Source organism: Ranitomeya variabilis, chromosome 1 (genome assembly GCF_051348905.1).
Source record: "Ranitomeya variabilis isolate aRanVar5 chromosome 1, aRanVar5.hap1, whole genome shotgun sequence".
Taxonomy (NCBI): domain Eukaryota; kingdom Metazoa; phylum Chordata; class Amphibia; order Anura; family Dendrobatidae; genus Ranitomeya; species Ranitomeya variabilis.
The window spans coordinates 259,269,022-259,282,656 of record NC_135232.1 but is presented as its reverse complement, the minus strand read 5'-3'; the positions used below and the strand labels follow the sequence as shown (position 1 = coordinate 259,282,656).

Sequence of the window (13,635 nt, the reverse complement as noted above, 5' to 3'; positions counted from 1 at the left end):
CTGTATGAACACTTCTACAAAGAAAGTACAGAAGGTAATGAAATACACAGATCTCCTGTCCAGTGGTTATAGCAGTAGCAAAGAACCTATGGCACACGTGCCAGAAAGGGCATGCAGAGCCCTCCTGGTGGGCATGTGCGCAATCTCCTCAGGACTAGTGCTGCCACCACTCTTCTCAGCCCCCACGCCATCTCCCTCATCACAAGCACTGTGGCCCCTCTCCTCTGCACGCAGGCTGAAGAGAGTGGCGACATTAGTGCCCACAGGTAGGATTGTGATATACAGTGGGTACGGAAAGTATTCAGACCCCTTTACATTATTCACTCTGTTTCATTGCAGCCATTTGGTCAATTCTAAAAAGTTCATTTTTTTCTCATTAATGTACACTCTGCACCCCATCTTGACTGAAAAAAAAACACAGAAATGTAGTCATTTTTGCCAATTTATTAAAAAAGAATAACTGAAATATCACAGTCAGTATTCAGACCCTTTGCTTTGTATTGAGTATTAGCACCCTTTTGAGCTAGTACAGCCATGAGTCTTCTTGGGAATGATGCAACAAGTTTTCCACACCTGGATTTGGGGATCCTCTGCCATTCTTCCTTGCAGATCCTCTCCAGTTCCGTCAGGTTGGTTGGTGAACGTTGGTGGACAGCCATTTTCAGGTCTCTCCAGAGATGCTCAATTGGGTTTAGGTCCGGGCTCTGGCTTGGCCAGTCAAGAATGGCCACAGAGTTGTTCTGAAGCCACTCCTTTGTTATTTTATCTGTGTGCTTAGGGTCATTGTCTTGTTGGAAGGTGAACCTTTGGCCAAATCTGAGGTCCAGAGCACTCTGGAAGAGGTTTTCATCCAGGATATCTCTGTACTTGGCTGCATTCATGTTTCCTTCAATGACAACCAGGCGTCCTGTCCCTGCAGCTGGAAAAACACCCCCATAGCATGTTGCTGCCACCACGTTTCACTGTTGGGATTGTATTGGACAGGTGATGAGCAGTGCCTGGTTTTCTCCACATATACCGCATAGAATTATCATCAAAAAGGTCTATATTCGTCTCATCAGAGCAGAGAATCATATTTCTCAGTTTGGGAGTCCATGTGTTTTTTAGCAAACTATGTGGGCTTTCATATGTCTTGCACGGAGGAGAGGCTTCCGTCAGGCCACTCTGCCATAAAGGCCCCACTGGTGGAGGGCTGCAGTGATGGTTGACACAGCCACAGTGATCTTGGGGTTCTTCTTTAACTCTCACCAAGGCTCTTCTGCCGCGATTGCGCAGTTTGGCTGGACGGCCAGGTCTAGGAAGACTTCTGGTGATCCCAAACTGAATCCATTTAAGGATTATGGAAGGCCACTGTGCTCTTAGGAACCTTGAGTACTGCAGAAATTTCGTATCCTTAGCCAGATCTGTGCCTTGCCGCAATTTTATCTCTGTGCTCCTTGGCCAGTTCCTTTGCCCTCTTTATTCTCATTTGGTCTGACATGCAATGTGAGCTGTGGGGTCTTATATAGACAGGTGTGTGCCTTTCCAAATCAAGTCCGATCAGTTTAATTAAACACGGCTGGACTCCAATGAAGGAGTAGTACCATCTCAAGGAGGATCACAAGGAAATGGACAGCATGTGACTTAAATAGGAGTGTCTGAGCAAAGGGTCTGAATACTTATGACCATGTGATATTTCAGTTTTTCTTTTTTTTTTTTTTCAGTCAGAGTGAAAAGTATAAAGAGGTCTGAATACTTTCCATACCCACTGTATGAAGAGATCAGATCAATGTTGGAATGGGCAGAAGTAACTACCGTATATACTTGTGTATAAGCCGATAATTTCAGCACATTTGTTCGTGCAAAAAATGCCACCCTCGGCTTATACACGAGTCACTGTCCGAGAAGACAATGGGGGAAGGGGAGTGGCGAAGCTGCGTTTCACAGGAGGCAGGAGCCGGCGGCTGCAGCTAAAGCCTTGGCCCGCTGCTAAAGAGAAATTAATTTTCACTGCACTGGCAGTGAATATTCATTTCTCTTAACCCCTTAGCGACCTTTGACGCATACGCTGCGTCATGAAAGTCGGTGCCAAAACGACCTATGACGCAGCGTATGCGTCATGGAGGGATCGCGCTCCTGCAGATCGGGTGAAAGGGTTAACTCCAATTTCACCCGATCTCCAGGAACAGGGGGAGTGGTGCTTCAGCCCAGGGGGGGTGGCTTCACCCCCTCGTGGCTACGATCGCTCTGATTGGCTGTTGAAAGTGAAACTGCCAATCAGAGCGATTTGTAATATTTCACCCCAAAAAACTGTGAAATATTACAATCCAGCCATGGCCGATGCTGCAATATCATCGGCCATGGCTGGAAAACCTAATCTGCCCCCACCCCACCCCACCGATCGCCCCCCCGGTGCTCCGTTACGGGGTCCGGTCCCCTCCGTCCGCCTGCCGGCTCCCCCCGTGCTCCGGTGCCCCCTCCCTGTGCTCCGGTCCCCCCCCCGTGATCCGATCACCCCCCCCTACATACTTACCTGGCCTCCCGGTGTCCGTCCGGCTTCTCCATGGGCGCCGCCATATTCCAAGATGTCGGGCGCATGCGCACTGCGCCCGCAGAATCTGCCAGCTGGCAGATTCGTTCCAGATCTATTTTGATCACTGCGATATAGCCTATCGCAGTGATCAAAATAAAAAAAAGTAAATAACCCCCCCCCCCCTTTATCACCCCCATAGGGAGAATAATAAAAATAAATAAAATATATTTTTTTTTTTTTCTGCTAGGGTAAGGGTTAGAACTAGGGTTAGAATTAGGGTTAGAATTAGGGGTAGGGTTAGGGGTAGGGTTAGGGCATGTGCACACAGTGCAGATTTGGCTGCGAATCCGCAGCGGATCGGCCGCGGATCCGCAGCGGATCGGCCGCGGATCCGCAGCGGATCGGCCGCGGATCGGCCGCGGATCCGCAGCGGATCGGCCGCGGATCCGCAGCGGATTGGCCGCGGATCCGCAGCGGATTGGCCGCTGCGAATTCGTAGCAGTTTTCCATCAGGTTTACAGTACCATGTACACCTATGGAAAACCAAATCCGCTGTGCCCATGGTGCGGAAAATACCGTGCGGAAACGCTGTGTATTTTCCGCAGCATGTCAATTTTGTGCGGATTCCGCAGCGTTTTACACCTGTTCCTCAATAGGAATCCGCAGGTGAAATCCGCACAAAAAAACACTGGAAATCCGCTGTAAATCCGTAGGTAAAACGCAGTGCCTTTTACCTGCGGATTTTTCAAAAATGGTGCGGAAAAATCTCACACGAATCCGCAAAGTGGGCACATAGCCTTAGGGTTAGGGTTGGAATTAGAGTTAGGGTACCGTCTCACAGTGGCACTTTGATCGCTACGACGGTACGATCCGTGACGTTCCAGCGATATCCATACGATATCGCTGTGTCTGACACGCAGCAGCGATCAGGTACCCCGCTGAGAATCGTACGTCGTAGCAGATCGTTTGGAACTTTCTTTCGTCGCTGGATCTCCCGCTGTCATCGCTGGATCGTTGTGTGTGACAGCTATCCAGCGATGCGTTCACTTGTAACCAGGGTAAACATCGGGTTACTAAGCGCAGGGCCGCGCTTAGTAACCCGATGTTTACCGTGGTTACCAGCGTAAAAGTAAAAAAAAAAAAAAAAAAAAACGTACATACTCACATTTCGGTGTCCTTCAGGTCCCTTGCCGTCTGCTTCCCGCTCTGACTGTCTGCCGGCCGGAAAGTGAGCGCACAGCACAGCAGTGACGTCACCGCTGCGTTCTGCTCTCACTGTACGGCGGCACTCAGTCAGAGCGGGAAGCAGACGGCAAGGGACCTGAAGGACACCGAAATGTGAGTATGTACGGTTTTTTTTTTTACTTTTACGCTGGTAACCACGGTAAACATTGGGTTTACTAAGCGCGGCCCTGCGCTTAGTAACCCTATGTTTACCCTGGTTACCCGGGACCTTGGCATCGTTGGTCGCTGGAGAGCGGTCTGTGTGACAGCTCCCCAGCAACCACACAATGACTTTCCAACGATCACAGCCAGGTCGTATCGCTGGTCGTGATCGTTGGTAAATCGTTATGTGAGACGGTACCCTTAGGGTTGGAATTAGGGCTAGGGTTGGAAATAGGGTTAAGATTAGGCTTGTGGTTAGGGTTAAGGATAGGGTTAGGGTTGTGTTGGGGTTACAGTTGTGGGTAGGGTTGGGATTAGGGTTAGGATTAGGGTTGGATTTAGGGTTACGGGTGTGTTGGGGTTAGGGTTGTGATTAGGGTTATGGCTACAGTTGGGATTAGGGTTAGGGGTGTGTTGGGGTTAGTGTTGAAGTTAGAATTGAGGGGTTTCCACTGTTTAGGCACATCAGGGGTCTTCAAACGCAACATGGCGCCACCATTGATTCCAGCCAATCTTGCGTTCAAAAAGTCAAATGGTGTGCCCTCCCTTCCAAGCCCCGACGTGCGCCCAAACAGTGGTTTACCCCCACATATGGGATACCAGCGTACTCAGGACAAACTGGGCAACAACTATTGGGGTCCAATTTCTCCTGTTACCCTTGCAAAAATAAAAAATTACTTGCTAAAACATAATTTTGAGGAAAGAACAATTATTTTTTATTTTCACGGCTCTACGTTATAAACTTATGTGAAACACTTGGGGGTTGAAAGTGCTCACCACACATCTAGATAAGATCCTTTTGGGGTCTAGTTTCCAAAATGGGGTCACTTGTGGGTTTTTTCTACTGTTTAGGCACATCAGGGGCTCTGCAAATGCAACATGACGCCCGCAGACCATTCCATAAAAGTCTGCATTTCAAATGTCACTACTTCCCTTCCGAGCCCTGACGTGCGCCCAAACAGTGGTTTACCCCCACATATGAGGTATCAGCGTACTCACAACAAACTGGGCAACAAATATTGGGGTCCAATTTCTCCTGTTACCCTTGTGAAAATAAACAATTGCTTGCTAAAACATCTTTTTTGAGGAAAGAAAAATTATTTTTTATTTTCACGGCTCTGCGTTGTAAACTTCTGTGAAGCACTTGGGGGTTGAACGTGCTCACCACACATCTAGATAAGTTCCTTGGGGGGTCTAGTTTCCAAAATGGGGTCACTTGTGGGGGGTTTCTACTGTTTAGGCACATCAGTGGCTCTGCAAACGTAACATGATTCCCGCAGACCATTCCATCAAAGTCTGCATTCCAAATCGTCACTACTTCCCTTCCGAGCCCCGCCATGTGCCCAAACAGTGGTTTACCCCCACATATGGGGTATCAGCGTACTCAGGAGAAACTGGACAACAACTTTTGGGGTCAAATTTTTCCTGTTACCCTTGGGAAAATTAAAAAATTCTGGGCTAAAAAAATATTTTTGAGGAAAGAAAACACATTTTTTATTTTCACGGCTCTGCGTTATAAACTTCTGTGAAGCACTTGGGGGTTCAAAGTGCTCACCACACATCTAGATAAGTTCCCTTGGGGGTCTAGTTTCCAAAGTGGGGTCAATTGTGGGGAGTTCCTACTGTTTAGGCACATCAGGGGCTCTGCAAACGCAACGTGACGCCCGCAGAGCATTCCATTAAAGTCTGCATTTCAAAACGTCACTACTTCCCTTCCGCTCCCCGACGTGTGCCAAAACAGTGGTTTACCCCCACATATGGGGTATCAGCGTACTCAGGAGAAACTGCACAACAACTTTTGGGGTCCAATTTCTCCTATTACCCTTGGGAAAATAAAAAATTGTGGGTTAAAAAATCATTTTTGAGGAAAGAAAAATAATTTTTTATTTTCATGGCTCGGCGTTATAAACTTCTGTGAAGCACTTGAGGGTTCAAAGTGCTCACCACACATCTAGATTAGTTCCTTGGGAGGTCTAGTTTCCAAAATGGGGTCACTTGTGCGGGAGCTCCAATGTTTAGGCACACAGGGGCTCTCCAAACGCGACATGGTGTCCGCTAATGATTGAAGCTAATTTTCCATTCAAAAAGCCAAATGGCGTGCCTTCCCTTCCGAGCCCTGCCGTGCGCCCAAACAGTGGTTTACCCCCACATATGGGGTATCATCGTACTCAGGACAAACTGGACAACAATATTTGGGGTCCAATTTCTCCTATTATCCTTGGGAAAATAAAAAACTCCGGGCTAAAAATCATTTTTGAGGAAAGAAAAATATTTTTTTATTTTCATGGCTCTGCATTATAAACTTCTGTGAAGCACCTGGGGGTTATAAGTGCTCACTATGCATCTAGATAAGTTCCTTGGGGGGTCTAGTTTCCAAAATGGGGTCACTTGTAGGGGAGCTCCAATGTTTAGGCACACAGGGGCTCTCCGAACGCAACATGGTGTCCACTAACGATTGGAGCTAATTTTCCATTGAAAAAGTCAAAGGCGCGCCTTCCCTTCCAAGCCTTGCCGTGCACCCAAACAGTGGTTTACCCCCACATATGAGGTATCGGCGTACTCAGGAGAAATTGCCCAACAAATTTTAGGATCCATTTTATCCTGTTGCCCATGTGAAAATGAAAAAATTGAGGCAAAAACAAATTTTGTGTGAAAAAAAAGTACTTTTTCATTTTTACGGATCAATTTGTGAAGCACCTGAGGGTTTAAAGTGCTCACTATGCATCTAGATAAGTTCCTTGGGGGGTCTAGTTTCCAAAATGGGGTCACTTGTAGGGGAGCTCCAATGTTTAGGCACACAGGGGCTCTCCGAACGCAACATGGTGTCCACTAACGATTGGAGCTAATTTTCCATTGAAAAAGTCAAAGGCGCGCCTTCCCTTCCAAGCCTTGCCGTGCACCCAAACAGTGGTTTACCCCCACATATGAGGTATCGGCGTACTCAGGAGAAATTGCCCAACAAATTTTAGGATCCATTTTATCCTGTTGCCCATGTGAAAATGAAAAAATTGAGGCAAAAACAAATTTTGTGTGAAAAAAAAGTACTTTTTCATTTTTACGGATCAATTTGTGAAGCACCTGAGGGTTTAAAGTGCTCACTATGCATCTAGATAAGTTCCTTGGGGGGTCTAGTTTCCAAAATGGGGTCACTTGTGGGGGAGCTCCAATGTTTAGGCACACAGGGGCTCTCCAAACCTGACATGGTGTCCGCTAACGATGGAGATAATTTTTCATTCAAAAAGTCAAATGGCGCTCCTTCCCTTCCAAGCCTTACCATGTGCCCAAACAGTAGTTTACCCCCACATATGAGGTATTGTCGTACTCAGGAGAAATTGCCCAACAAATTTTAGGATCCATTTTATTCTGTTGCCCATGTAAAAATGAAAAAATTGAGGCTAAAAGAAAATTTGTGTGAAAAAAAAAGTACTTTTTCATTTTTACGGATTAATTTGTGAAGCACCTGGGGCTTCAAAGTGCTCACTATGCTTCTAGATAAGTTCCTTGGGGGGTCTAGTTTCCAAAATGGGGTCACTTGTGGGGGAGCTCCAATGTTTAGGCACACGGGGGCTCTCCAAACGCGACATGGTGTCCGCTAAAGATTGGAGCCAATTTTTCATTCAAAAAGTCAAATGGCGCTCCTTCCCTTCCGAGCCCTGCCGTGCGCCCAAACAGTGGTTTACCCCCACATATGAGGCATCAGCGTACTCAGGACAAATTGGACAACAACATTCGTGGTCCAGTTTCTCCTTTTACCCTTGGGAAAATAAAAAAATTGTTGCGAAAAGATCTTTTTTGTGACTAAAAAGTTAAATGTTAATTTTTCCCCTCCTTGTTGCTTCTGCTGCTGTGAAACACCTGAAGGGTTAATACACTTCTTGAATGTGGTTTTGAGCACCTTGAGGGGTGCAGTTTTTAGAATGGTGTCACTTTTGGGTATTTTCAGCCATATAGAACCCTCAAACTGACTTCAAATGTGAGGTGGTCCCTAAAAAAAATGGTTTTGTAAATTTTGTTGTAAAAATGAGAAATCACTGGTCAAATTTTAACCCTTATAACTTCCTAGCAAAAAAAAAATTTCTTTCCAAAATTGTGCTGATGTAAAGTAGACATGTGGGAAATGTTATTTATTAACTATTTTGTGTCACATAACTCTCTGGTTTAACAGAATAAAAATTCAAAATGTGAAAATTGCAAAATTTTCAAAATTTTCGCCAAATTTCCATTTTTTTCACAAATAAACTCAGAAATTATCGACCTAAATTTACCACTAACATGAAGCCCAATATGTCACGAAAAAACAATCTCAGAACCGCAAGGATCCATTGAAGCGTTCCTGAGTTATTACCTCATAAAGGGACACTGGTCAGAATTGCAAAAAACGGCAAGGTCATTAAGGCCAAAATAGGCTGGGTCATGAAGGGGTTAAAGCAAGAAGTGTCAGCCACAGACGACGGCTTCCAGCAGCTGCAGGGCAGCAGCTCATTAAGGTAATGAATATTCACCTCTCTCCACTCTCACAGGCATGGAGAAAGGTGAATATTCACTACCTTAATGAGCGAAGACACATGATCGCTTGGCAGCAAGAGTTGCTGACATCGGAACAAGATGCTGTGAGGGCGCGCAGGGAAGGTAAGTAGAATTATTTTTTATGCTTTTCTCATGGAGGCCATACATACAAGGATGGGGATAAGGAGCAGTGCAGACAAGGATGGGGATGAAAAGCCATGCATACAAGGATGGGGATAAAGAACCATGCATACAAGGATGGGGATGAAAAGCCATGCATACAAGGATTGGGATAAAGAGCCATGCATACAAGGATGGGGATGAGAAGCCATGCAGACAAGGATGGGGATAAAGAACCATGCATACAAGGATGGGGATGAGAAGCCATGCATACAAGGATATGGATGAGGAGCCATTCAGACAAGGAGGGGGATAAGGAGCCATGCAGATAAGGATGGGGATGAGGAACCATGCATACCAGAATAGGGATTAGAGGACAATGCATACCGGGCTTATACTCTAATCAATACGTTTTCCCAGTTTAGCGTGGCAAAATTAGATGCCTAGGTTTATACACAAGTAAACATGTTTTTTACTTCTTTTATTAGGGTAAGTTCACACACGGCTTTTTTGCTGCTTTTTTTTCTGAGGCAAAACCTGATCTTCTTAGCCGGAAAGAAGTTGTGCCAAAAACGCAGGTTTAGGTGCGTTTTTTGTTGTGTTTTTTCATGCATTTTTTTCTTTGTGCATGCCAATAAAGTTGAGTGCACACAGAGAAAAAAAAAAGACTGAATAGATGATAGATAGACTGAATAGATGATAGATAGACTGAATAGATGATAGATAGACTGAATAGATGATAGATAGACTGAATAGATGATAGATAGACTGAATAGATGATAGATAGACTGAATAGATGATAGATAGACTGAATAGATGATAGATAGACTGAATAGATGATAGATAGACTGAATAGATGATAGATAGACTGAATAGATAACCTGCGGTAACCTCTTCACTGGCATTTTCCCACGGTCCAGAGGTTACCTCAGGTCAGGCTGTGAGGGAGCGAATGCTCAGTGACGTCACCCCCGGTCACTGAAGCAAGCGCCAGAAGCATCTCCTCATTCCCAAAAGACATATTGATGGGGAATTTAGATTGAGAGCCCCATCGGGAACAGCGATGATAATGTGTGCAAACTGTAAAGCGCTGCGGAATATGTTAGCGCTATAGAGAGAGAGAGAGAGAGAGAGAGAGAGAGAGAGAGAGAGAGAGAGAGAGAGAGAGAGAGAGAGAGAGAGAGAGAGAGAGAGAGAATAAAAAAAATAATTTCATTGACATACATTGGGTTTCGTGTTCCGGGTCCGGAACCCGACTTTACAGTAGAATCGGCCGATTCCATACGATCCGACATCCGAGAAGGTCGGGTTTCACAAAACCCACCTCGATCCTAAAAAAGCTAAGGTCGCTCAACCCTAATTATTATTATTCCCCAGTAGTTTACAGCCGGGATCAGTCGCATTAGTAGTGCTCCCGATTGTAAGCTTCATCTCCCCCAAATTAAGGATTACTGCATGGGACACTCGCTATATTGGACTGCGTTGGAACAGGGAGTTTTTGTGTTGGTTTATTTATTTTCAGGAGATCGAGGGCTTCGCTTGGAATGGCAGACTAATAAAGATGGCAAAACTATGTGGTGTTTTATTTCATTAAAATACTTTTTTCTTACTGTGTGTTTGTGTGTTTATTTAACCCTTTAACTACTATAGGATTAGTAATGGATAGGTGAATTATTGACACCTCTCCATTACTAAGCTGGCTTAATGTCACCTTACAAAAGGAAGGTGACATGAACCCCTCATTACCCGGCTTGCCACCACTACAGGGCAAGTGGGAAGAGGCGGGCAAAGCACCAGAATTAGCTAATCTAATAGATGCGCCTTTTCTGGGCAGCTGCGGGCTATTTTTAGGCTGGGGGGACCTATAGCAATGACCCCTTACCAGCCCGAGAATACCAGCCCCCAGCTGTGAGCTTTAGCAAGGCTGGTTGTTAAAAATGGGCGAGATCCCACGCCGCTTTTTTTTTTTTTTTTTTTTAAATTGTATTATTATTTAAATAAATAAAGCATGAGAACACCCCTCTATTCTTGATAACTAGCCATGCTGAAGCTGACAGCTGGGGGTTGCAGGCCTCAGCTGTGAGTTTTGTCTGACTGGTTATCAAAAAATAGGGGGGAACCCACGCCGGGGTTTTTTTTTTTAAATATTTATTTATAGCGCAGGAGCGGTATTTGAAAACTCCCTTCCGCCGCTCCTGCTCTCAGTGTACTTAGCGGCTGTATGTGTCAAATGATGGGAGCAGTCGTCCCATCAGCTGACACAAGTGATCAGAGGATAACTTTATATCTCCAATCACAGCTGAGTGCTCCCCGCTGTCTTCTGACAGCGTGGGAATCGTGGCTCTCTGAACGGCGGGAATGATTTCCCCGCCGATCAGAAGCAGTGTTTGCCGTGCTGTGATGCATATGACAGCGTGTCAAACACTGTAATGTCGGACCCTCCATTCAAGGGTTCGGGTCCGCTCTGCTGGATGACAGGCTGCATGGACGCATCATGCAGCCTGCCATCTAGAGGTAGCAGAGCTGGGTGTGATGTCCTTGACTTTTCTGCAGCAAATACGCTGCGTATTTGCAGCGTTTTTTCACCATCCATTTAAGTCAATGGGTGAAAAACGCTGAAGGAAGTGACATGCTCTATGTCTAAAAAACGCAGCAAAGCACAACATACTGATGACACAAAAAAAAACAATGTGTGCGCATGAGATTTCTGAAATCTCAGCCTTTGCTGGTACTGTAAAAAGCAGCTGAAAATTTGCATAAAAACAGCAAAAAAACGCAGCTAAAATCCCCTTTGCGGATTTACCCTTATTGTGTGGCCATTATACTGTATGGAATACTATGTGGGCACATTATACAGTATGAGTATCACGTGGGGCCATTATACAGAATGGAGCATTGTGTGGGGCTTGATGTTTTTTTATCCTTTGATATTACATTTTTAAATTAGGCCATTGGGCCATATGCTTTTTTCTGCTGTTACATAACATTCTACTATAATTCCAAAAGTTAAATCGTTTTGATAAAGGAAAAACTTCCTCAATTGTAGAATTTTTATTTTTTTTTTTTAAACAAATATCAAGGTTGGCCTGCAACTTTCTGCAAGCTTTTAACTTTGGCCCTCTGTGTATTTGAGTTTGATGTTCCTGCCCTTAAAGGGTTTGTTCTCAACATGATAGTGAAGTGTCCATTTATCTTTATCAATTAACAAAATACAAAGTGAAAGAACACAACAGATCTAAAATCAAATCAATATTTGGTGCGATCACCCTTTGCACATAAAACACCACCAATTATTCAAGGTACACCTGCACAAAGTCAGGGATTTTTTTGAATTATATAGTCATGTGTATGAATAAGGATACCAAAACAAGTGGCATTGATCATCATTTTCATATAAAGGTTGATACGCAGTCATAAACAAACCGCTGTGTAAGAGGATTACTACTGGGTAAACAGCCAAGCTTAGTCACAATTATCACAGACAGGAATACAATGATTGGAACCACTGTATAAAGATAATGCAGGATTCTCCATTAATAGGAGATTATTGCAGCTCACCTTCTCCCCTTCCTGAATAATGACCTTTGATCTGCTGTCAGTAGAGCAGCTAAAGCAAAGAGTGTGCATACTTCAGGTTTTTTTTTTTTTTTTTTTTTAACGTAAACCGAATGTCTGCTTGAAGAAAAATTGAACAGACCAATTGGTCAGAGTGCTGTGAGATTTTTACATGGACAGTACTCATACCAAAAATACTGCTGTGTGAACATATTGCACATTCTGATCTCTAGTCACCTTTCCGTAGGTTGTCATTTTGATTAGAGGGAAAAATTAGCCTCAACATCTACACAACTGAATAGCTCACTAAGGAAAAGACTGAAAAAGCAGGATGTAAATAAACTTAACAATTAATTTAATTTACAAATCACTGACACAAAACATTATAATAAAAACCAAGCTTCTACCTGTCATGCACACAGAGCAAGTAACTTGAAGGTTCTGATGGCTCACATTCAGTTAAAAGACAGGAAAAGTGGTTTCTAAAGCAGGTAGTCATATCATAGATATACATGACCTGATGTTATACAACAGAATGCCCTTGCGTACCCTGGGACCACTCATTTAAAACAAAATTGAATATATATCATTTGTTGTGGGTTCAATTACCTTGGTTTGTGGGGCCTGCCTGTGAGGGGCATTCCAGGAAGAACTCTTCTATTCATTGTTGAATAATCTGGATCCAATTCATAACCTTCATCATCTGCCCCAAGACTACGATTATCATCCTCTAGACCATACGGCTCAGGCTGGAAACGCTCTGGCTGGGACCGGTTTAAGTCCACACTACTTCCAATTGGCACTTGGGGCTGTGCAATGGGAACATAGTTCTCCCTACGAGTTGGGAGGGTATAACTTCCATCTTCAGGGCGATAGCTATTTCCTGGAGTGTAAGCATATCGAGGGCGGTAATTTATTCCGCGGGAAAGGCTTCCATAGTTGTCTGGCATGTCTCCATAACCTTCATGTGCCATGAAGGGTCGGTATGGGGTCTCATGAGGATCACCATAAGAATCATTGTAACTGTTGTTGTAGGACCTAGTCAAAGTTGAAGTTGCCTGAGGGGCTATAAATCTTTCCCCATTTTTCATGTATCTTCTGTCAATAGAATCAGTATAACCACTGATTGGAGAAGAAGCATCAAGAACAGGCATCCCATCTGGGCCAAGTGGCACTTGACGCACAGTTCTGGTGGTGACTGTTTTTACCATCTTTGTAACCTGCAGAAGAAACATATATTAAACTAGAAAGTAAAGCAAATTTCAGCTGACATTGCACATTATCTCAGTAAATACTTACATAATTAGTATAGGTGAAAAGAAGATATATATATCCATCAAGTGCAACCATGGGGAAAAGAAAGGGGGGGGATTAGGTAACAGAAGAAAAACACAGAAGAAATCCTAGTCAACCACAGTAATTACAGAGAAGGTTAGAAAAAATAGGGAATATGGAGGCAACAGATTGGAACTCTCCCATTCTCACTACCAGCAAAATTGAAGAATGGCTGTAAAACAGACTGCTGGCTGCCATTTAATAGATGGATTTCCTAGTGA

The 13,635-nt window shown here is 44.3% G+C and overlaps 1 protein-coding gene across 3 annotated transcripts in view; it reads right to left on the bottom strand.

Moving 5' to 3' along the window:
• Nucleotides 1-13,635, bottom strand: part of ARVCF (ARVCF delta catenin family member) — a 1,196,801-nt gene that overhangs the window by 131,829 nt on the left and 1,051,337 nt on the right. For all 3 annotated transcript variants that reach the window (XM_077293391.1, XM_077293392.1, XM_077293393.1), the window contains one exon: nt 12,689-13,299. In XM_077293391.1, coding sequence (XP_077149506.1) covers nt 12,689-13,299 — 611 coding nt within the window. The remainder of the gene's footprint in view (nt 1-12,688; nt 13,300-13,635) is intronic.